The sequence below is a fragment of the Drosophila pseudoobscura genome, chromosome X, assembly GCF_009870125.1.
Source record: "Drosophila pseudoobscura strain MV-25-SWS-2005 chromosome X, UCI_Dpse_MV25, whole genome shotgun sequence".
Lineage (NCBI taxonomy): Eukaryota > Metazoa > Arthropoda > Insecta > Diptera > Drosophilidae > Drosophila > Drosophila pseudoobscura.
This window is the reverse complement of record NC_046683.1, coordinates 50,243,398-50,265,544: the sequence shown is the minus strand read 5'-3', so window position 1 is coordinate 50,265,544 and position 22,147 is coordinate 50,243,398. Positions and strand designations below refer to the sequence as shown.

At 44.7% G+C, this 22,147-nt stretch overlaps 3 protein-coding genes and 2 non-coding genes across 6 annotated transcripts; 3 read left to right on the top strand and 2 right to left on the bottom strand.

The window, feature by feature from the left end:
• Nucleotides 1–40: 40 nt before the first annotated feature.
• Cyt-c1 (Cytochrome c1) lies at nucleotides 41–1,975 on the bottom strand. The gene is made up of 6 exons (XM_001353721.4): nucleotides 1,778–1,975; nucleotides 1,418–1,465; nucleotides 1,153–1,301; nucleotides 929–1,061; nucleotides 557–850; nucleotides 41–481 (listed from the first exon to the last, which is right to left on the bottom strand). Exons 1-6 carry the CDS (start codon nucleotides 1,847–1,849, stop codon nucleotides 254–256), a joined length of 924 nt encoding a protein of 307 aa, XP_001353757.2. The 5' UTR covers nucleotides 1,850–1,975; the 3' UTR covers nucleotides 41–253.
• Nucleotides 1,976–3,236: 1,261 nt separating this feature from the next.
• Klp64D (kinesin-like protein 64D) lies at nucleotides 3,237–5,838 on the top strand. Its single transcript, XM_001353722.4, has one exon. It carries the CDS (start codon nucleotides 3,416–3,418, stop codon nucleotides 5,456–5,458), a length of 2,043 nt encoding a protein of 680 aa, XP_001353758.2. The 5' UTR covers nucleotides 3,237–3,415; the 3' UTR covers nucleotides 5,459–5,838.
• A 467-nt stretch (nucleotides 5,839–6,305) lies between these two features.
• TRNAV-UAC (transfer RNA valine (anticodon UAC)) lies at nucleotides 6,306–6,378 on the top strand. Its single transcript has one exon. It is a non-coding gene; the product is annotated as a tRNA-Val (tRNA).
• A 218-nt stretch (nucleotides 6,379–6,596) lies between these two features.
• TRNAV-UAC (transfer RNA valine (anticodon UAC)) lies at nucleotides 6,597–6,669 on the bottom strand. The gene has a single exon. It is a non-coding gene; the product is annotated as a tRNA-Val (tRNA).
• A 1,387-nt stretch (nucleotides 6,670–8,056) lies between these two features.
• Nucleotides 8,057–19,110, top strand: lama (lamina ancestor). Of its 2 annotated transcripts, none has more exons than XM_015187629.2 (5): nucleotides 8,057–8,768; nucleotides 14,861–14,917; nucleotides 16,165–16,837; nucleotides 16,900–17,016; nucleotides 17,078–19,110. In XM_015187629.2, exons 3-5 carry the CDS (start codon nucleotides 16,578–16,580, stop codon nucleotides 18,687–18,689), a joined length of 1,989 nt encoding a protein of 662 aa, XP_015043115.2. In that variant the 5' UTR covers nucleotides 8,057–8,768; nucleotides 14,861–14,917; nucleotides 16,165–16,577; the 3' UTR covers nucleotides 18,690–19,110. The 2 variants fall into 2 exon arrangements, with proteins under 2 accessions (XP_015043115.2, XP_001353759.3); XM_001353723.4 differs by lacking the exon at nucleotides 8,057–8,768 and adding an exon at nucleotides 11,305–11,551.
• Nucleotides 19,111–22,147: the final 3,037 nt, after the last annotated feature.

Below are 22,147 nucleotides of genomic sequence, written 5' to 3'. Positions count from 1 at the left end.
TTCTCTGATCCTGGCGATCCCAATTTGTTTTTAGCTATTCTTTTGTTTTTGGATTGACGCAGATCGAATAGTTGTTGTGGATTCGGTTTGGGCGGTAGGGAGAACACTGATTTGCTAGTGTGGTTGACGACGATGGAGTTGATGTTGGGTTTCTTTGTGTGCTCTTTTGCTTAAAATTGATTTATCTTTATTAGTCGGGTAAAGCCGAGATAACACTGCAATTCTTCAGACCACAAATCAAATTCAAACATTTCTACTTCTCCTTGGGCACGAACACGATCTTTCGCGACTTGAGCGAGGACCACTTGTGTCGCTTAATGTAATACGAGATGGCAGTCAAGAAGCCGAGAATGGCAATTACTTTGATCAGCATCTGCTTGCGATCGTCGTGCTCCGGCTCCGAAGTCCACTTGAGGAACGTGGCCACATCCTTGGCCAATTGACTCTGTGTTGGCGGTGTGCCATCCTCGTACTCAATGACCTACGAAACAAAATATAAATTGGTTTCGATTTAGATCTGTCTCCCATCCTTTTCCACTGCTGCGGCTACACTCACCTCGTTGTACAACACCTGGGCCATGGAAATGGCGCCGCCTGGGAAGTACGGATTGAAGTACTGGCCCTCGCGCAGCAATATGCCGGCTGGTGCATCATGGTAGCCGGTCAGCAGCGAGAAGATATAGTCCTCGCCACCCTTGCGTGCCGACACGATGTAGCTCAGATCCGGTGGATAGGCACCGTTGTTAGCAGCACGCGCCGCCTCCTCGTTGGGGTACGGCGACGGGAAGTAGTCCGACAGTTTGCCGGGACGGTTGTAGAAGTTGCCGGTATCATCGGGACCATCCCTGACCTGCACAGGAATATACAGGATGTAGCCAATTGTAAATCTCTCTCTCTCTCTCTCTCTCTCTTTTCTGCGATTTCTTACCGTGATCTGCTCGGCCTCGGCCTTTGCCTCAGCTTCGGTGTGGCTGACGCCAACCAAATTGCGGTAGGCAATATATTGCATCGAATGGCAGGCGGAGCACACCTGCTTGTACACCTCATAGCCGCGACGCACACTGAAAATGGGGACAGAGAATCCACATGTTTAGTAAAGAAAGTCCCCGAAAGAAGAATGTAATCTCTAGTAAACTCTGGCAAAGTTGTTACCTCTGGTGGTCCAGCGAGGAGAAGAGGCCCTTGTGGTTCCATGGCTGGGCAGGGGAATGCACCGTGCCGTCGGAGGCATCCACGGACTGCTCCAAAGCGAACAAGAGAGCACCAACGCCGCCGGTAATGGCACCCACAGCGCCGATCAGCTGTTCGCGACACGCAAACAGAAGCAAGGGGCAGAGAGAGTAAACGCGTTTTGAGGTTAGGTCCGTTCGGCTATTATGAAATGCTCTGCGGGTCGGATTGGTGACTCGGGACTTACCTTCTTGTTGCTGTTGGCCCAGCTGCTGGCCGAGGAGAGGTTCTTGGCCTGCAAGGAGAGAACAATCGATTAGGCATTCGCCCAGGCAAAAGTCAGAGGTATACGATTTTTCGCACAGAGTTACATAATTGGGTGGTCTGTGGGCGACCTCTCACTGCACTTGGGCCAAAGGCAATTTCTTATCACAGATGGGAAGCACTTTTTCGTTCGATTTGCGTACCCACAATTGCCTTTCAACCGTTTGCTTAGAAATTAAGGGGAAATCTTGCCATTTGACATCACTTTTTGGGGGCTGTGTCGTCCCCACTGGCTCGGGGGCCGTGAAAATTTGGTCCCATGGCTGTGCGCTTGGCGTATTACCTGCTGCAGATTCAGCGCTGGCGTGGACTTTAGCAGTCGCAGGCCATGGAATCTTCGCAATGTCGCTGCCATGGTGGCCGGAGTACAATTTTCTGCGTCGTCTGGTCGTGTAAGGAAACTCTAAGGGCAGCGCCAATCTATCTATTCCACTGGCACTGGTTTCTATCGTCGCTCTCTCGCAGATGTTTACTCGCTATTGATCGACCTCGGGTCTCGCTCGCGAATGGATGCGTTGGCGTGGGAATTCATCGTATTCCCACGGTGGTTTTTGGTATTTTTTTTTTCGGTGATTATTTAATTTAATAAATCTAAACGTTTTTTAATTTTGAATTTAATACATTTTTCTTGCAACCTGTTGCATTGTATAATTTTTCTAATTAGATTTCCACTTGATCATTGTTGTCATGAGTAACTTCAAGTAGCCATTTTGTATTAATTTCTTACGTTCTTATGCTTCCATTCCCCTCATTCTTTTGTAGGACTTATTTCTTACGTTCCTACGCTTCTTTCCCCTCTTCTGTGGGATTTATTTCTTACGTTCCTACGTTTCCTTTCCCCTCAATCGTCTGTACGATTTATTTCTTACGTTCCTGCGATTCCTTTCCACTCATTATTTTATAGGAGAAGTTATTTTTAAAAGTTTGAAGCGGAGATATGGAATGCTAAATCATTTCTTTGATTTCTATCTTGTCAATGGGATTTACTTTAGTTATATTGTGGGTTTTTTTAAATTAAAAAACGGCTAGCCAAAATAAAACATGCTATCGTTAGTTTCCCCATTTATTTGGTATTTTATCAAATTAAGTATTTCGTTAAAAAGTAACGATGTCCAATCGATAACAGAAATGGTTATGCAAACAAAAACAAGAGCGTATCAACCAGGGTGACTATATATCATTTCATCTCTCCAATTGTTCTTCCGGGCATCACATGAAGACTTTCCTAAATTTATTCCACTGGTTTGCATTCATATCCTCGTCACTCCTTTCAAAAAATCGCACTTTGGCGCGCAGCTCTAACGACTCTCCAGTCAACTGGTTCCAAATGTGTAGTAACCATGTAGTTACAATGTAAAAACTGGCCATTTTTGTTGACCTCTGTTTAAATCCTATTTTATAAACAATCCAATGAAAGGGAGTCCTGAAAATTAGACAATCTTGTTGAACATGAGTTTATCAATCTGATGAAATTATGTATTCAGAGCTGAGGGTTCTAGCTACCAAGAAATAATTAAACCGAACATCAAAGTCGATGAACATGATTTCCCTTCATGGACAGCGATAGATTAACCCATTGTCGACCAGTCGGTATTGAAATGCACTTCACGAAAATTATGAATCTTATAGAATTTAAGCGCAGTTTAGGTGAAAGATATCGGAGTATTTTTTTTGTAAGTAAAGAGGAAATATAGGATGGATCTATAAGAAGTCTTATTTTCCGCGGTTTAATTCAAGGTGTTCTGCGTTTAAATAGAGGGGGCTTATGCGGGCTAAGATAAATCTGCGGTCAATAGCAACGGTGGGCATAAACAAATGCTAAGAAAATCCATTCTAATCGATTCCCAGTAATTGCGGTTAGCAGAAAAGGTTGCTCACTGCCGACAGATATTGGGAAAAAATCAAGAGAAAGTCATACACCATGCCACAGGAGGAAACGGCAGCAACAACGGCACCGCCGCAGCAACAGCTCGATGACGAAATCGAAAATGTCCGTGTGGTGGTGCGGACGAGGCCCATGGATAAGAATGAGCTGACTGCTGGAGCCCTGAGTGCGATATCCGTGGATAAGATCAACCGGGCCATCACCGTAATGAAGCCCAACGCGACAGCCAATGAGCCGCCCAAGACGTACTACTTCGACAACGTCTTCGATGGCAGCTCCAATCAGCTGGACCTCTATGTGGACACGGCGCGGCCCATTGTGGACAAGGTGCTGGAGGGATACAATGGCACGATCCTGGCCTATGGCCAGACGGGCACCGGCAAGACGTACACAATGTCGGGGAATCCAGACTCGCCCCAAACAAAGGGAATTATACCCAATGCTTTTGCCCACATCTTTGGACACATAGCCAAGGCCCGAGAGAATCAAAAGTTCCTGGTGCGCGTTAGCTACATGGAAATCTACAACGAAGAGGTCCGGGATCTTCTCGGCAAGGATGTGAGCAAGAGTCTCGAGGTGAAAGAGCGGCCCGACATCGGGGTCTTTGTCAAGGATCTCAGCGGCTATGTGGTGCACAATGCGGACGATCTGGAGAATATCATGCGATTGGGCAATAAGAATCGTGCCGTGGGAGCCACCAAAATGAACCAAGAGTCCTCTCGGTCCCATGCTATCTTCTCCATCACAGTGGAGCGGAGCGAGTTGGGCGAAGGCGGTGTCCAGCATGTGCGCATGGGCAAACTCCAATTGGTGGATCTGGCCGGATCGGAGAGGCAGTCGAAGACTCAGGCCAGTGGGCAGCGCTTGAAGGAGGCCACCAAGATCAATCTTTCACTTTCGGTGCTGGGCAACGTCATCAGCGCTTTGGTGGATGGCAAGAGCACGCACATTCCATACAGGAACTCAAAGCTGACGCGACTGCTGCAGGACTCCCTGGGAGGCAACTCCAAGACCGTGATGTGTGCCACCATTAGTCCAGCGGACAGCAACTATATGGAGACTATTTCCACGCTGCGCTATGCGAGCCGTGCCAAGAACATTCAGAATCGTATGCATATAAATGAGGAGCCAAAGGACGCCCTGCTGCGCCACTTCCAGGAGGAGATTGCCCGCCTGCGCAAGCAGCTGGAGGAGGGCACCCTCGAGGAGGAACCGCCGAGCTCTGAGGAGGAGGAGGACACCGCCGACGACGAGCTCGAGGCTCCGCTGGAGATCGAAATGGAGTCCTCTACTGTACAGGTGGCCGAGAAGAAGCCGAAAAAGAAACGCGAGAAGACCGACGAGGAGAAAGAGGAGCTGGCCCAGCGAAAGGACGAACATCTGCGCGAGATCGAGCATGCCAAGAGCGAGCAGGAGCAGCTGCGCAACAAACTGGTGTCCCTTGAGGGAAAGATCCTGATGGGTGGCGAGAATCTCCTGGAGAAGGCCCAGACGCAGGAGAAGCTGCTGGAGCAATCCATTGCCGAGCTGGACGAGCGCGAAAAGACCGAGGAACAGCTGCGGGAAACGCTGCAGAAAAAGGCCACCGAACGCATCGACATCGAGGAGCGCTACTCCACGCTTCAGGATGCCAGCACAGGGATAACCAAGAAGATCCACCGTGTGATGCAGATGCTGATGGGCGTCAAGTCGGAGCTGGCCGACCAGCAGCAGGAGCACCAGCGCGAGAAGGAGGGCATCTACGAGAACATCCGCAGCCTGTCCCGGGAGCTGGCCCTCTGCGAGCTGGTCCTCAACTCGTACGTGCCCAAGGAGTACCAGTCAATGATCAACCAGTACACGCACTGGAACGAGGACATTGGCGAGTGGCAGCTCAAGTGCGTCGCCTACACGGGCAACAACATGCGCAAGCATATCTCGGCCCACAAGTCCAGCGGCAAGGAGCCAGAGTTTGTCGATCTCTCACACGTCTATCTCAGCTACAACACAGACGGCGTCTCCAATCCCATGCGCCAATCCAAGTCGGCCCGGCCGCGCACCTCGGGTGTGCCCCGCCCCACGACAGCTCGACGATACTGAAGCCACACCAGTTCCGGTTCCAGTCTCAATCTCGCTCCCACTCCCAATGGTCCATTGCTAGTCCAAGTCCAGGTTTTAGCCGGGCTACGTGCCCAGTTTTGGTTTCTTTTGTTGCTGCTCTTACTTTTCTACGGCTTGAAGTTCATTTGCTCAGAGAATTTCCGTTTATAGTCTTTAGTTTTTGTTGAATTATTTTTTAGGCCATACTTTTAGGTTGAACAACGGTGCAATATGTCTACAATTAACATTAATTTATAATTTATTTTATGATACGACTAAGCAGGAACAAGATTTTACACCTAGGCACAAATCATGCATAAGAAAGATATTATTGATGTGCTTTTGGCTTTTAAATAAATAGCAATATTATACTCAAAATATTTTAAAGAAAGTTAGAACTCTTTTCGGATGTGGAACCGCTGGCTCTTACTTGCCCTGACGTGCATTGATGGAGCTGTTCAACTGGTCCTGCGGCAAAAAGATATTGAGCACGTAGGAGAATCAGCAGTCTGCTGTTAGAATATTTTTGCTTGCTCAATCGATTTCAGATGTGAAAGGCAAGCCAATCTGTACAACGTCAATGGCCTGTTCTCCCATACATGCGATTCCTGTAGAGCTCCTCGATTTTGATCAGCCTATGCTACATTTCAATACACGTTTTGGACATGTAAAATATAAAATCCTGTTCGCTGTTAACAAGTCTTCTAATGTTTGCAACAGCATTTCAGTGACACCAACAATGGGATATTAGAAAATAATTTCCTTTTTTCTCAGCAGCAAAACATGCAACGAATTCGTTCGCCGCTGTTGCTACACAAAACTGAAATTTGGCCAACAGCGTACAGCTGGTTCCATAGTGTAGCGGTTATCACGTCTGCTTTACACGCAGAAGGTCTCCGGTTCGATCCCGGATGGAACCAGGTGGTTTCTTTTTAATTTAATTGTTTAGTTTTAGTTTTGTTAGTCCCCAATATGTACTTTCTATAATATGGGTGGTTTATTCCGGCCCATGTTGCTTTAGCTTTTTAAAAAATCTGTGCATTCTGTATACAAATTAATTAAATAAAATGAATATAAATTAATCTTAATTTAAAATAATAATAATTTAAAATAATTGTGGAAAAAGTTAATTTCCTTCTGGTTCCATCCGGGATCGAACCGGAGACCTTCTGCGTGTAAAGCAGACGTGATAACCGCTACACTATGGAACCAGCTGACGTCTGCATTTCAGAACTCCTACACAAGCCAAGGCCCTAAGAATGCGACACAATTAACAGAACATTGGTATTTTGAACGATTGTGGAAACTGGGTTCGTTCTGTCGATCGTTAAGAAATTAAAATAACCAAGGAATTTGCGCATTAGCATATTCACTTAAGGGAATTCCTTTTTACTCGAGTGATAAATAATAATTTAATAGCTTAAAAAAAACCTTTCTTTCTGTTGTGCTGTTGTCAGGTCAGCCATTTGTTTGGCTGTAATTTCTTCCGCTCAGGTGGTACATCGGTACGGAGTTTGCTCGGGGCAAGGCGGCATTATGTGCATTAAAAATTGAGGCACAAACGCAATCGAACCGAAATAAGTAACTTACTATTGTAAGAGAGCTGTTTCCTGGTAATTAATGCCTTACCTTTGTAAAAATAAACCATGTGTGCATGCACAGGTAGCGGCTCAACAAACATGCAGAGATAAGAGTGGGTATGGCTGTATTACTGTACTGTACGTTTCCGTTACGGTGTATTTGCTTGCGACTTTGAGTGGGATTTTCGCGTTTTAGACCACCTAATAACTTGACAATTCCCCCCCCCCCCTCCGCCCCCCCACACCATGACTGTTATCTCTTATCGCGGCACGTTTTGTTTGCTCTTTCCGATTGTGATTCGTCTGATGGGAGGTTTTGGGGGGCGTGACTACACGTTCGGAGTTTCAGATTCGAGTCGTTGCTAGCGGAATATTCTCTCTCTCTCTCTCTGACGTCACGAATAACTGTTTAATTTACATATGCATGAACAAATCAATTCGCTACGATCGAAAGGGATAGAGAGAGAGAGCGAGAGAGTGCAAAGATGAAGAGCGTTCAGAAGAGAGCATCGTAAGATAAAGTTGGAGAGATTTATTGAGCCATTGAGTGAAACGTTTGAGAGTCATACACTGTGCTACAAGAGCGGAGTAGAGTGGGTAATTGTATAAAATGTAAATAATTAAATACTTGGCCTCTTCACATCTCACATGTGTATGTATGGTAGAGAAAGGTCACCAAAAAGATAGAAAACGTAATAAGAGCATCCGGATCGGACAACTGTTGATATCGCGTCTCCCAAGGGAGACCAAAGCGGTACCTCAACCACAACGGACCGAAACCGGCCGGCGCGACAGGTCCAAGCGTGTCCCAACTGACTAACCCATCCCTCTTCACAGTGTAGTTGAGTGTGAAATAGAGAACTGCATCGAGCCGGCTTCTCCCCCTCACATATTCATAGAAAGAATCCCAATCTCGTTAAGTAGTGTAGTCTCGCACATTCTGCTGGCATACCACTCAAACTCTCACGCCGCACAAAATCAAGCAAGCAATCAAGTTCTCTCTTTTCTTACTTCTCTTTGAGTCGGAAACAATCCACGATGATCGTTCGGGGCCGATTGTTCGGCGTGCGTTTATTTCTCTTTTACTCATCGCCGCAATCGGAAGGAAAAATACATAGGTGCTTTTATTTCGTACATTTTTGTAATTTGTGTGTTTTATCGTGTTCAGCGTGTACGAGTCTTTATTGTTACTGTACAATTGTACAACTGCCGACGGCTAAAAATACGTACAAAAAAGAGTAGCAGCCCGCTTTCGGAGTGTAACTAAAAAAGCGCCACGTTCTCGCGTTCTACAAAACTCTCCCCTACCCGCTACTTATACACACTATATATAATTAATTTAAAACAAAGCCGCATAGCAACAACAATCCCAGCAAATTCAATGAAATAAAACTATAATTTCAAGCAAAATCAACGTGGATTTGTTATAAACCAAACGAGTGCGGATCGTCCGACGGCAAAAAAAGCGAGAGAAATCGGGAAAAAGTTATATCTCCCACCAGTGCTTTTCCAATGTAGCCCTTCACGCTTGATTAACACGAGAGCGTTGTGTGACAATATAGCAGTTTTTCGTGTTAAATACCCAAATATCGTACAAAGTGGCCGACTATAGCAAATATCCAAAGAATTCTCCTCCTCCATACCACACATTTCCCAGCAGCAGCCAAAGCGAATTTCACTTAAGTGCTAGCGCAAAATTTGCCTGAGTCACGAGCCATTTCAATTTTCCGGTAAGTTGTCCTCGATCTCGATATCGAATATATGTATATATGCACAGATATACCCAGAAAATACTGTTGCCATCGAGTGTTAAGTGTTAGTGTTAACAGTGCCATTTGTAAGGCTCAAAGTAATTGATTATTGACCTCGTAATATTAACATTCAGACAATCAGGAAAGGCGACGCGCAATATCTGTTTACTGGCAAAAAATAAGAAGAAGAAAAAACCGAAATAGGGTCAACATCTGATGAGAGAGGAGACGATCGGCAGATGAGACGACACAGTACTATATAGGGGTGACTCTCTCTCTCTCTCTCTCTCTCTCTTTTTAACCACCACGCTTCCGAGGATGGATTCTTGGTACTCTTATCTGTGGTTCACGGGGTAAATCCCAAATGGCCATTGTCTATTTTTAGTACATGTTGCCATTCGCATACCCATTCCCATTCCCATTTCCATCACCATTCCATTCCATTGATTATAAAATGTCCGATACCGACTAGACCTTGTACCTGCCCTCCGATGTGAGTCATTTGTTGAATAACATTTTCCAAGATACGAGTCCGACGTGCGACATGCGGAACAGGACAAGATCACATGGGTGTTGGGCAGATCGTTGACATGGGTGAAGACCCCGGACAAACAGCATACAGACACATCTCCCGCTTGATCTGCTCTCTCGGTGAAGTTTGCCAAATAAACATGCCATATAAATGGCCAAGACGCAGGGCATCCAAAAATACTCTGTACTTGATGTATTTACGTAGATTCTCTGTCTGTCTTTCTGTCGGGGTTTAAGTGTCTTTTCCGCTGAAAGATCCCTTATCTGAAGCTAGATAACATATGGTTTTGCACATGATACTACCAGTCAAGTCCAGTCAAACAATATCAAAATTTGTGACAGTTTAGTTCAGGTCTTACCTCGCAGCGGTTCACACAGATTGTGCACTAAGCAAAGATTCAAGAGAGTTCCCAACCCAATCCAACCCAAAATGAAAACCTTGCAGACCGACGATCAAGTGTTTTTTTATTTCAGCCAATAAAAGTAAGAGTTCAACCTCAAAAGCCAATGTCCTAGAATACAAAACTCCAAAAACCAAAAAAAATAATAAACAAAAAAAACCCAAACGAAGCCAAGACAAAAAACTTCTCAAATTACCTCCAAAATCGGTTGAAAGGGGAGCTAAAGAAACGTCTCTCTGCCTAGCAACACGATGTTCGAGTTGAAGTTGAAATTCTGTAGACTGTAGACTGGAGACTGGAGACTGGGCATTCGCGGCAGTGTCGCTTCTCAGGCTTCTCCCTTGTCCCCTTCTCCCCTAGAACCCTCGGCGTCTGGGGACCAAAACAAATAAAAAGCAATAAAAACTATTAAAGCAACAACATGAGGCACACATCCAGAGTTGCTGAGAGGCAGGTCTTTCCAAGAAGTGCCCCGGCAGGCAGCCCCATTGTGCGACAGACAAATGAGGTCAAAATCCTTGAGGTTCTTGTCCTTCCTGGCTTAGGCCTGGTCGCCGGGACTGTGGGATATCTGTGGAACAGGAATGTTTCGTGCTGCAGAACAGGAAAGAGAAAAAGTATAAATAGAAGGAGAACCAAGACTGTAGATCGCTTAGCTCCTACATATCTTTCCCTCTATGTGGATCTGCACTGTGTGTGTCTTTGTTTGTGTGTGTGTTTGTGCTTTGATATTGACCGACAATTGTCAATCAATTGCTGCTTAGGTAAGGCTAGAAACAACGAGAGAATTATATGTATATTGCAAATACATATAAATGTAGCAGATTAATCAAGGTTTTTCCCATTCCCATTCCCATTCCCATTCTCATTCCCACTGTGCCTGGGACTTATGTAAATGTCTGGTACACAGAACTTGTCGCCATTTCAATTTCAATTCATTTCAATTGAGAGCAGTCCAAGAATTTGATTGACCCCACAACACAGACAGAGGCAGAGACAGAGACAGACAGACACATACTCTTATCAATTTATGAGAGGCAAAGAAAGTGAAAAGCGAGGCAGGCAGGCAGGCATACATTTTCATGGGAAAACTCAAGTTGCACTCCTCGACAATTGCGCGCTGATGAAAATGATGCAGGGGCCGCTCAATTAAATGTCAATTCTAATTGTAAAATTGTAAAATTCGAAAACTGCAGCCAAGCGGAAACAGGCCCCAGAAGTCGGTCAACAACAAGTGCAAAGTGCATCTCGTTCATGACCCCCAAACGGGCACTTCTTTGCTAGAGTTATCTCTTCTTTCAAGCACCTGTCTACGAACCATGTCTACGTACATATCTCTCCCTTGGTTCCCTCTCTCTCTCTCTCTCTCTGGTGTGGCGGTGGTGGTGGTTGGTGGCGGCCAAGTTCAATAGAACTTTTGATCGCTGAAACAACGCAAAAAACTGCACGAAGACGGCACGATTTTCCCCTCGCATTCGTTTTCGCATTCGCATTTGCCATTCGGTGGGTGCTTCGTGGCAAGAAAAACCCGAAACCCGAAAGAGCCGAAGAAAAGCCCGAAAAAGCGCCCCCGTTCGACATTTTCGGTGGGAACGTCAAGGCATACGGATCGGTACGAGATCAGATCCATATTCAGAGAGCGAAAGAAAGATCACCTTTGACGCAAAACGAGGATTCCATTTAAACGTATATTCGGTGCAGATTTTTCCGGTTTAACGGCACTTGAACGAATCGAAGAATTTCCCCATCAAGTCTTAAAGTCGCGCGCACTTGACGAATTTCCAGATAATTGCAGTTAATTGGAACGCCAAATAGATTTATTTTTTTTTGGTGAGTGTGGGATCAAAACTTAAGAGGTTTCTGGTGCCGGAACCCCCCATTTCTAATAAAGAGGTAAACGAACCTGTCATTCTGTTGGGGGGTGCTTCCATAACTGGTTTCGGTCGCATCAAAGCCGATTAGTGAGCGTGTGTTCTTAAGAATTATAATATAATTACCTGACAAACGAAAGAGAGGAAATTACAAAACAGTGTAAAGTAAAGGCCAAAAGAAACAGTGTAATATCGGAGTGTGGCAAGGCAAAAAAGAACAAAGAAACGATTCGAAAAGCTCCTAATAAATAACTATAAAAATGGCTTAAAAAGGCTAAAAAAAAAACCAGAAAACAAAAGCGATTCTCTGCAATGTTTACAAACTTAAATGCAGAAACAAACAAATGGAATACGAAATGAAAGAAAAAAACACACTTAAATAAAAATCAAATCTCCCTAAAGGTCTTCACAATGGATTATATCACTTCGATTGCAAAACTTTTCCCAGGGGAAATAGTCTATTCCTTTGCTGATTCTCTGATAATTTGCAAATACAATATTGTATTAATTAAGAGTTTCCCGCTAATTCCACCCGATAGATAATCATCATCCATGCATATGTATGTGCATGTAGGTAGTGGCCAGATTCTGATTAAATTAAATGTCTGATCATTCATTGAATCGTTAGCATTCGATTAGGGAATGTGCTCCGAACGGAATATACATATATTTGTATTATTACGCTTCAGGTTCCAGGCCTTCCAGAGCTGCTGTTAAGCTGTCAATCACGTTTGCTTGTCTGGAATTGGCTTGAATCGAAGACCACGGTCCCAGTGTCCCGGTGTCCCAGTGTCCCAGTGTCCACGTGTTTGATACGAATCAGAATGTGAATATGATTCCGATTCGAGGGTAGGGGAGTCGAGTCTACGTTCCAGACGTCGCGACGCTTTAAGTCAATGTTTCGTCTGGCCATCCATCCATACTCTAAACACTTGTCTCTCCGTCTGATTGCGGATTCTGTTAGCTCTGAAAATTTGTGCCATATCCACAAAAGATACAGTATCTCCCCATGTGCTGCTGATCTGCTGGCGTCTGATATTACAGAACCATAGCGCGGGGGAGGGGAATTTGCATAGCTGACTCTGGACTTTGGTGCTTTGTGAGGCATCCGTTTACTCGGAATGGAGGGGCTTATCATATCTGTGGCGACGCGTGGCAGCAGCCGAGTAAGCAGTTTTTTCTGTTAGCCAAATTGATTGGGCCATTCAAAAGCTCTAAAACCTGGCCACTGCCCATTTATTTATGCATAGTCGACGTTTCATTTTTTTATTTTGGTTATTCATTGAGACATTCCCACGATTGGAGACCCTCACGGTAGAGGGTAGATTTGTGTATTTCCTGTATCACTCACGTGGCACGTGAAGACACGTACCGTATTACCGCATGCCACATGTGGCGCTGCGCTGGAAGTTCTAGGAAATAGTATGATTTTGCTTTTTACTGCAGACTTAATATAAAGAAAATGAAAAGCACCTATTTCTGTTGTTTATTTAGTTTATAAATTTTGGAAAAGAGATGTGGGATTTAATTTATGGCCCCAGCAATCACAAGATCCCAACAATTATGATGAAGAGAGACAACACTCGTTTGAATTTATTATATACATATATGTACCTACTCTAGGCATAAATTCCCCTTACAAATTGTGGGAATTATCTTATCTGCGGCGCTCCACTGACTCTTCCCAGACTACCGATTGATTGAACTGGCGTTCTTAATATGCCAAAAGCTAGACATGCAGATATCTACATAAATATTTCCACTCATAAATAAGTATGTATGGGACATACCCGGCCTAATCTTATCAATATTTAGTCCCCCTTAGTGACAGTTTCAGTGGCAGTCGGTAAACGATAGACAGGGTAAACTATTTGCTCTAGACTATAGTTTGATTGAACACCATCTAGTTCAGTAGCTCAGTGGTTCTGCAGCTAAGGCTGGAATACAGAACTGAAGTACCTCTAGCGTACTCTGAGGTATAGACTGAAACAAAAAAAAAAAGACAACTGTGTTTAAACAGCGATAATGATGTTAATCGGGGCTTAAGCAAGTTAAGTGAGCCGCAAAAGACGTCAGTGGGATGCTCTATCGCTTGTATTTTTACGCTACCATTGCTATTTTAGACAGCTTTGTGTTTTTTTTAGAGGCTTTCTAGAGCGATATAGCGGTATACTGCTAATTTCTGACGTCAGTCCCGTGACGGAGTGTACCCTGCACCCAACGTGCGGATAGAGCAGATCTCTGGGTGCCATACCTTCTGGTATCTGCATGATATCCATCCGTATTGACAGCCCCTGGCCTTCTCAGAGGGCAAGACAATTAAGTCTGCTCTGGATTATACCTTTAATATTATTGTTTTTTCAATAAATATAAACTTGTTCCATTGATATTCGGGCGATTGATGTCCGTCCGTCTTGGGGCTGCTGCCATTTTCACTTCAAACTTGATTGCTGTTTATTTTCACAGACTGAAGACTGAAATGGTAATGGAAATGGTAATGGAACATTAATTTTTGTTTCTGTTTCGCTTTTCCTTCTCCCTCTTCCTCTTCCTCTCCTTCACCTTTTCCTTTAAATTGCAATGAAATTGTTTACATTCCTCTCTATCTCTCTCTGCGCCACCCCAATGTCTTCCAGGAAAATGACTCACTGGGAGAGAGACACATAGATCTAGGGATTACTTCATTCAAAGTCAGGTGATGGAACGAGAATCAGTTTGAATAACCAAAAACCAGTGGAAGGGTTTAGTTGCTGTTGCCAAGTTATTAAACTACGACTTATTCTAGTCCAGAGTACAGAAAAATGATTGATTTGGAACCTCCCATTGGAACTTTCTACGCCACCCCACCCTGTCATTCATTTGGGGTTTACGACTCAATATCCATAATGCCTTCATTGGCTACGATGACTCCCACAGAGAGGGAGAGACCACCAATCAATTAGCATGGTGGTCATATATCATATCAAATGACTGCCGCGATCAACATTTTATGACACAAACAAAATTCAGGGCACAACGCGTGCTCGTGTCCAGCTCTGACCCAAAAGCAAACAGAGACTGTGGGACTGTGGGACTTTGCGACTCTGGGACTACGGGGAGCCTCCTTTGTGGGTCCTATCGGCGGACATGAGACAAATCACGCGACCAATTGGATAAATAAACAAAGAACCCAAAGATCGCCAACTGCTGAGCCATTAAAGGCGCCTTTGTTTAATATACCAGACGCCCAGACTAATCTTAATCTCTCCCGTTTTTCCTTCCATTGCAGTTCTTCAAATGGGTTGACTTGTGACATTGCAGCTTCCTGGACCCGGGATATAAAAAGGTAAGAAAGCCACCACAAGATCACTCGATGCCCTCTGTTTACATGTTTGCATGCGGACTATATGATTTACATTCGGTCTAAACAATTACATCTAGTATGTGGATGGATATCCATTTATTTGGGGTAGAAACCATTCCATTCGATTTCGTAAATATTTGCGCCTTCGGTCATTTCCGTTGTGTGCAAAAAGCAAAAAGGAAAAATCAAAAATCAAAAAACCAGATACCAGAAAGCAGAAACGTATTATGCGATATAGTACTCGTAATAGCCATCAATATAAATGTTTAATTGTATTTACCCGATGACTGACTGATGCTATAATACTATTAGATTTTCTTGAAGAAAATTTGCACAAGGAATGCGCCTGCTACACGTGCCAGACGAATGATATTGTTTTGATTTTGGTTTTTGCTTTTGTTTTGGTTTTGATATTGCTTTTAGTTTCGAATCAAATTTTTTTTTGGAATTTTCCCCCCACAATGAGATTATACTTTGCGGATTGGGCTTTGGCTGTGAATGCTAATAGAATTTCGAGTCCATTATTTAAAGATGGCCAAAGTAATTTGCCAATTGCCTTTTGCCGTTTTGCAATTAGAATGTTGTTTATTAACTTGCCCGTGGGACAAAGACACAACCCCTACTACCAGATAGGCTAAATAAACTTGCTTTAAACACTTTTCTCTGTGTGTGGCACGATCTTGTGGATACTTTTATGATAGGGGTTGTGGGGGAGCCGCAGATGTTCTGCTTATCTTCGAGCAACACTCTCTTAACCAATTTAGACCCAGTCCAGCAGTAGCTGCTGTTCTTTTGCCATAAAGCAAGTACCATTCCGGCCATAAAATTAATTTATTAGTTTTACAAATGCTTTAAATTTGTTTACCCATGGAATGGAATTTCATTTGCAAAAAAACCAGAGGGAAAGTGTGAAATAAACATAGATGGGATCAGATCATCTTTGAGTAGAAGTAGAAGAAAGTGGATAAAGATGAATACAATACATGTTTAAACTGGTTCAAGGGTAACGTAAAGGGAATCTCTTATACGAGTACGAGTGGGTAATAATTCTGGATGAGCAGATCATCGAAAATCTTCCAAAATTGTTTATTATGCAAAATGGGGCGAGAGATATTGGGCGCTGAATAAATATTTAGAATAAATGGACAGCTGAATGGGCGGAATTTCCCGAATTTAAATAAATATGATTTTTGCGTGTTCTAATCGAAAACTGATCTGTTTTGTTACAGGGATACAACTTGAACCTCAAAAGACATAGCCCAAGAGAACATCAAAACATCCATATCCATATCCAAATCCATCCATAGGACATCCAACAATAGACCCAATTGAACATATTTGGAATCTCTCTGCAACACCAATGAACCACTCGGCCGCATCGCTTTACAGCGTGGCCACCATCAACAGCACCTGCTCCTGCTCCTACTCCTGCTCCAGCTCCAGCTCCTGCATCCCCCATCACACTGGCCAGCTGATCCGTCAACGCTTTGGCCACTCGTACGCTGCACGGGCCGATCTCAATTATAGCAAGGAACACTGATACGCTGATACGCTGATCCGATCCCCAACCGAAGCGATTCAGCCCGTGATCTGTATATAGCCTTTTCTTTGGATTCAAATCAGCCTCACGACGGCCGGAACAATGCTTAAAGTTGTAGGTGCATCATGGCAGAAAACACGGATAGGGACCTACATACTCATCGGAGCTGGATTACTGGTAATCGGTGCCTTCTTCATCGGCTACATGGATCGACCGGAGTATGACGGAACCTACTGTGCGACTGCGTTCTGGACCAAGCAGGTGGGCTTCCAAATCGAGAACTGGAAGCAGCAGAACGATCTGGTCAACATACCCAAGGGTGTGGCCAGGATATGCTACAAGGACTCGGTCTACGAGAATGGGTATGATCTACGACTAGAGTACATTATTCAATTGATAAATACTCATGGATATCCTCCTTTAGTTGGGCACAAATTGAGGTGGAGACACAGCGATCGTATCCGGATTGGGTGCAGGCCTATGCGGCGGGTATATTGGAGGGTTCCCTCACCTGGAAGAACATCTACAATCAGTGGGCCAAGTAAGACCATTCAATTGGATCAAGCAAGATCAATGGATTGTAATAGATTCCCTTTCTTTAGTACAATTTCCTCATCCTGTGACCGAGATGAGAGCACCCAGAAGTTCTGCGAGTGGCTAAGGGATCTGCTCACGACCAACTTTGAGCATCTGAAGAAGCAGGCGGCCATCAGGGCCGATCACGATCACTACTGGCATCAGTTGCATCTGTTCTTCAATCAGCTGGAGGGCCTGGAGACGGGCTACATTCGAGGCGCCACGCGTGCCCGCTCGGACCTGGAGGAGGAGATACCTTTGTCCGATTTCCTGCTGATGAATGCCGCCGCCGACATACAGGACCTGAAGATCTACTACGAGAACTATGTGCTGCCCAACAACACGGTGCAGGAGGAGGAGGCCAGTGATCAGCCCAAGAACTTCTTTCTGCCCAGCGCATCGATGCTGACGCGGATCATCCAGCAGGAACAGTCCCCGCAGACGCTGCAGCTGCTCTTTGGCCACAGCACCGCGGGCAGCTACTCCTCAATGCTGAGGATACAGAAGCGCTACAAGTTCCACTACCACTTCTCGCCCAATCAGAGGAGCAACACTGTGCCCGGAGCGGACATCACCTTCACCGGATACCCGGGCATACTCGGCTCCACCGATGACTTCTATGTGATCAAGGGCCGGCAGGTGCAGGCCATAGTCGGAGGCGTGGGCATCAAGAACGAGAATCTGCAGCTTTGGAAGTCGGTGGACACCAAGGATGTGGTGCCGTTGGTGGCTCGAGTCATGGCCGCCAATCGCATTGCCCAGAATAGACGCACCTGGGCCAGGGCCATGGCCAGGCATCCCGCAACCGGCGCCAAGCAATGGATCACCGTGGACCTGAATAAACTGGGAGCACAGGATAATCTCTACCATGCTTTGGACACCGATGACAAGCACGATGACGCCCCTGTGCCGCTGAATGACAAGGACAAGGCGGCGATTCAGTCGCGTCACGATCAGCTGAAGGACATGGTCTGGATTGCCGAGCAGCTGCCGGGTCGCATGCCCAGTCGGGATGTCACCCAGAGCTTCCTTGTGGCTGGCAACTCCTCGTGGCTGGCCAATGGGGTGCCCTACCTCAAGGAGACCCTGGAGGCCAGCGGCGTCAACTACAGTGACGACCAGCAGCTGTCTGCCGCCGATGAGGCGGAGCTGACGAACCTGGAGTCGGTGGACAAGTACCTGCGCACCCACGGCTTTCGTGGCGATCTCCTTGGCGGCGAGGAGTCGATTGCCTATGGCAACATCGACCTCAAGCTCTTCTCCTACAATGCGCGGCTGGGCATGAGCGACTACCATGCCTTTGCCGGTCCCATTTTTCTGCGACTGCAGCATGTCCAGCCGAGGGCCCTCGAGGAGGACAACCAGGAGGAGCCGCAGGATCAAGGTGGTCAGGGTGTGCCCTCCTCCATTGGCGATGAGCGTCTGAGTGTGACCATCGATGATGCGGCCAGCCTGGCCGAAATGGAGCTCATCACGGAACGGCGTCCGGTGCGGAATGATATGCGAGCCATCGCCATGCGACGGATCGGCAGTGGACCCTTCAAGTGGTCCGACATGAATCCCCTCGAGGACGGTGGCCACGAGGGCCATCCCGATGAGTGGAACTTCGACAAGGTGTCCCCCAAGTGGGCGTGGTAAGCGCTTTCCGAATACAATCTGCGGAGAAGGTGCAACCCCAAACCCACAGTAGAATTAAATCGAATTTCCCAAAGTCTCAACGCCCCATTTCCCCCATCCATCCATCCCGTTCAATCCAAATCCAAATCCCGAATCCCTCTAGATTCAGTAATAAGTGTCTCCCCATCGTATCGTCCTGTGTGTTCCTAGCTGGTAATACAAGTTTATCCAAGTATCTTACGTCCATAGTCATATAGTGAGTGTCTACTGTACTTATCTGTGCATGTACTTTGGGTCCAATCCGTCAATTGTTGTCTTCCACATTTCATGTACATACATACGCGTCTACATCTATTTTTTTTTTCGTAGAAATTTTTTTAATTTAAATACAAAATTGTAACAATATTTTTTAGCAGAAAATTTTTTGTACTTTAGTAACTTTTTAAAAAAGAAAAATATATGAGAAAGAAAACACTGAAAATGCAATATTTTTTTTATACACGTGAAATTCCAAGAATATATAAAAGTATACACTGAAAATACAATGTAAAAATATTATTTTTTTTGCAATAGGAATTCAAAGTTCCGTTAGCTACGTCGGGAACCATTTGAACCATATTCGACTTTCGCGTAGCCTGGACAGCAATTCGTCGGTACGTCCTCCAAGATTCACATCGTTTAGCAAGGAGATAAACCATTCGAAGTATATCCAAAAAAGACGTCCGACATTCAAAAGGTGCTTGCAAATTCGAAATCGTCTAGCCAAGACTGCAACCCGTGGCAAGAAGAAGTAGCAAAAGCTATTTGGTTGAGAAATTGGATACGATGTAAGTTCATTAAAAAATTCATTTTCAATCATTAACAAGAATATTTATATTATTAATACTGAAAGAAAACTATATGTTTGAATCCGACTGTTTACGTCAGCGGTGGGCACTTGCTCCCAAAATGCTGCCATCGCGCCTACCTTGATCCTCGACATGTACAAGCGAGTGATGCAAAAGACATTGCCCAAGAACTTAAAAAAAAACTATGTACATAATTCAAATGTCCACCGCTGATGTACATACATATCCAATATTTATTTCAAACTTCTAGGACCCGATCCTGTCGTTGCTTTAAATAGTAAAGGACATGAATCCTTAATGCTTTCTACATGCTAAATGCTTAAAGGATTCTTTATCAATTGATATACGTAGGCTGCTTCTTGTATTAATATTGAAGGACACATAAAAAGACGTTGAAAATGGTTTTATTGGTTTTCAAAACATTCTCCAGAAAGATGAAAACACATTTTGAAACGTTTTAATCTATTTTCGCAGTATTTTTGGCACTCAGAGAAAGCATCCTTAAAAAAGGCTTAATCGGCCTCTTTCGGCATCGAAAAGCTTTGACCTTTCAATTTTTCTTGTTTATCTGGAAAAAAAATGACATTAGGTATGAGGGGCGCGATGGCGATGTACGTGAGCCTGGAGAATGGTTATGTACCACTCAGAATTGATCTTTCGATTTTTCTGTATCGTTGACCATGTTAAAAAAAATACGGAAATTTATATGCGTTTTCTCCCCAAAACATGAATTTTTCGTTTATCGTTAAATGGTATAAAAAGCCACCGTAAAAGAAAAGGTTCTAAGCAGGATTTAACCGAATGATTTTGGCCAGGTCATACTACGGACGTAAAAGGCAGCCCTCGTATCTTGTATTTGGCATATTTGTATTTCAAAAGAACTTATGTTTTCCAATTCTTTAATATCCATTTTGAAAATAGAAACAACGATCAGACTGTAAACTCATTATTCAAATTGAAAAAATGTGAAAAAGGGTAACATCAGGGTGAATAAAATTCAAGTGCGGAATACAGAAAATACTACTGCAACCGAAATTAGAGACAAATTTTGACCAAAGTTATAACCATTGGAAGTAATATTATCATAAATAGAATAGGTCGATGCTGGTTTTCATACCCCTTGCCCTCTAACCCCTACCCGTACATAGATATCTCCCATTCACTGTTCACTCATCTGAAACTTGTCTACTACGAGTATCTCTCTTGGTGGTTCCGCTCTTCTTTCCGCTCTCATTTTCTGCGGCTGCCTGGTTGCAATTACACGCACCATTCAAGGGAGGGTGGACGGGGGGAGGGGGATGGGGTTGGGAAGACGTGGGCGAAGAGACCGCAATAAAATACGAGAGGCAAACTTGTCAAAAACAATTCGTAGGAGCCCCGCACCAATTACCAAACTCAAATAGATCTATTTCGAAATTCAATTTGCTCTTGTTCTCGCATCTCGCATCTCTCGTATCTCTCGCATCGTTCTCCCGGGCAGCCAACAAACGAGGCCAATTACTTTAAAATATTTCGTCGAGCAAACTTGGTCGACAAGTTTCAAAAACACAGACAAAAAAAGAACAGAAAAGAGGTTCGCTTTTGTCTCAGGCGGGGGAAAAATAGAGAAGATTCAGTGGAGTGGAGAGCAGAGGAGAGCAAGCTCTATTTGGAGCCTGGCAACAAGCTAAGCAGTAGCGGGAAGCGGAAAGCGGGAAGCTGGAAGGAGAGCAGGAAGCAGGAAGCTGGGGAGTGCAGGAGAGAGTGTGGGCCAAAGAATAAAACAGAAATCCCTTTTATGCTTTGATTATGGTAATTTTGCGATTTGTTTTCATTGCAGTGAAACATGCAATTTTCCTATATACATATATATAGAGAATTGAGTATAGTATATTATGCTATATATATACTTAGTACTCGTATACTATCTATGTAGCGGAAGGAGGGGAAACTTTTGAGCTCTATTTCTGGTATGCAACTGCTTTGGCTCGACAAAGACCAAGCCAAGGCAAAGAGTCGCCAATTTGCATAAGTTGTGCCCCGGCACAAGCAGGCGAGCGAAATGGAATTACGGCAATGTATTTTGCATACATTGCAGGAGGGGGGGTGCCACGAGAGGGAGTGGAGTGGTAGTGGTTGTGGGAGGATGCATTCTCTATCCATCTGTAGGTTTCTATGATTTACCTGAATTATGGCCGCCATTGAGTTCGTTTTTGGCCTCGGTCTAATTTATAAACGTAAATTTACTTTGATGCTAATGATGCTGACCCCACCCCCCCGCACCACCAAGGCAAACCATTGTCATCCAAAAACATAATCGTATACACACCGCTCTCAAGCCCGCATGCACCCATGCACCCACGTGTATGCATTGATTTGTAGTATTATGTTGATATATCAATATCCATGGCAAAGGTGCATGGAAATTAGTGCATTTGCTCAAGGCTCCCCTCTTGCCAGAACAAAACTCTACCCTGCCCAAACCTCAATTCGGTTGGCAGGTGTTGGCGTTGTGCAGGCACTGTGATTTATGGTTTAGCCACGCAATTGCGTACCGCAGCAGCAGCAGCAGCAGCAACAGCAGCAGGGACAGCCAGTGACCAGCATTTTTAAATTTCCCCTACACGTGGGACCTGGGCCGTGTGCCACACG

Coding starts and splice junctions, on each gene's coding strand:
- Cyt-c1 (XM_001353721.4), bottom strand. CDS start 1,849: ATGGCAGCGACATTGCGAAGATTCCATGGCCTGCGACTGCTAAAGTCC. Junction 1,466..1,777: donor CAGCGCTGAATCTGCAGCAG/GTAATACGCCAA, acceptor CTCTCCTTGCAG/GCCAAGAACCTCTCCTCGGC. Junction 1,062..1,152: donor TCCTCGCTGGACCACCAGAG/GTAACAACTTTG, acceptor CCCCATTTTCAG/TGTGCGTCGCGGCTATGAGG.
- Klp64D (XM_001353722.4), top strand. CDS start 3,416: ATGCCACAGGAGGAAACGGCAGCAACAACGGCACCGCCGCAGCAACAG.
- lama (XM_015187629.2), top strand. CDS start 16,578: ATGCTTAAAGTTGTAGGTGCATCATGGCAGAAAACACGGATAGGGACC. Junction 16,838..16,899: donor GACTCGGTCTACGAGAATGG/GTATGATCTACG, acceptor ATCCTCCTTTAG/TTGGGCACAAATTGAGGTGG. Junction 17,017..17,077: donor ATCTACAATCAGTGGGCCAA/GTAAGACCATTC, acceptor CCCTTTCTTTAG/TACAATTTCCTCATCCTGTG.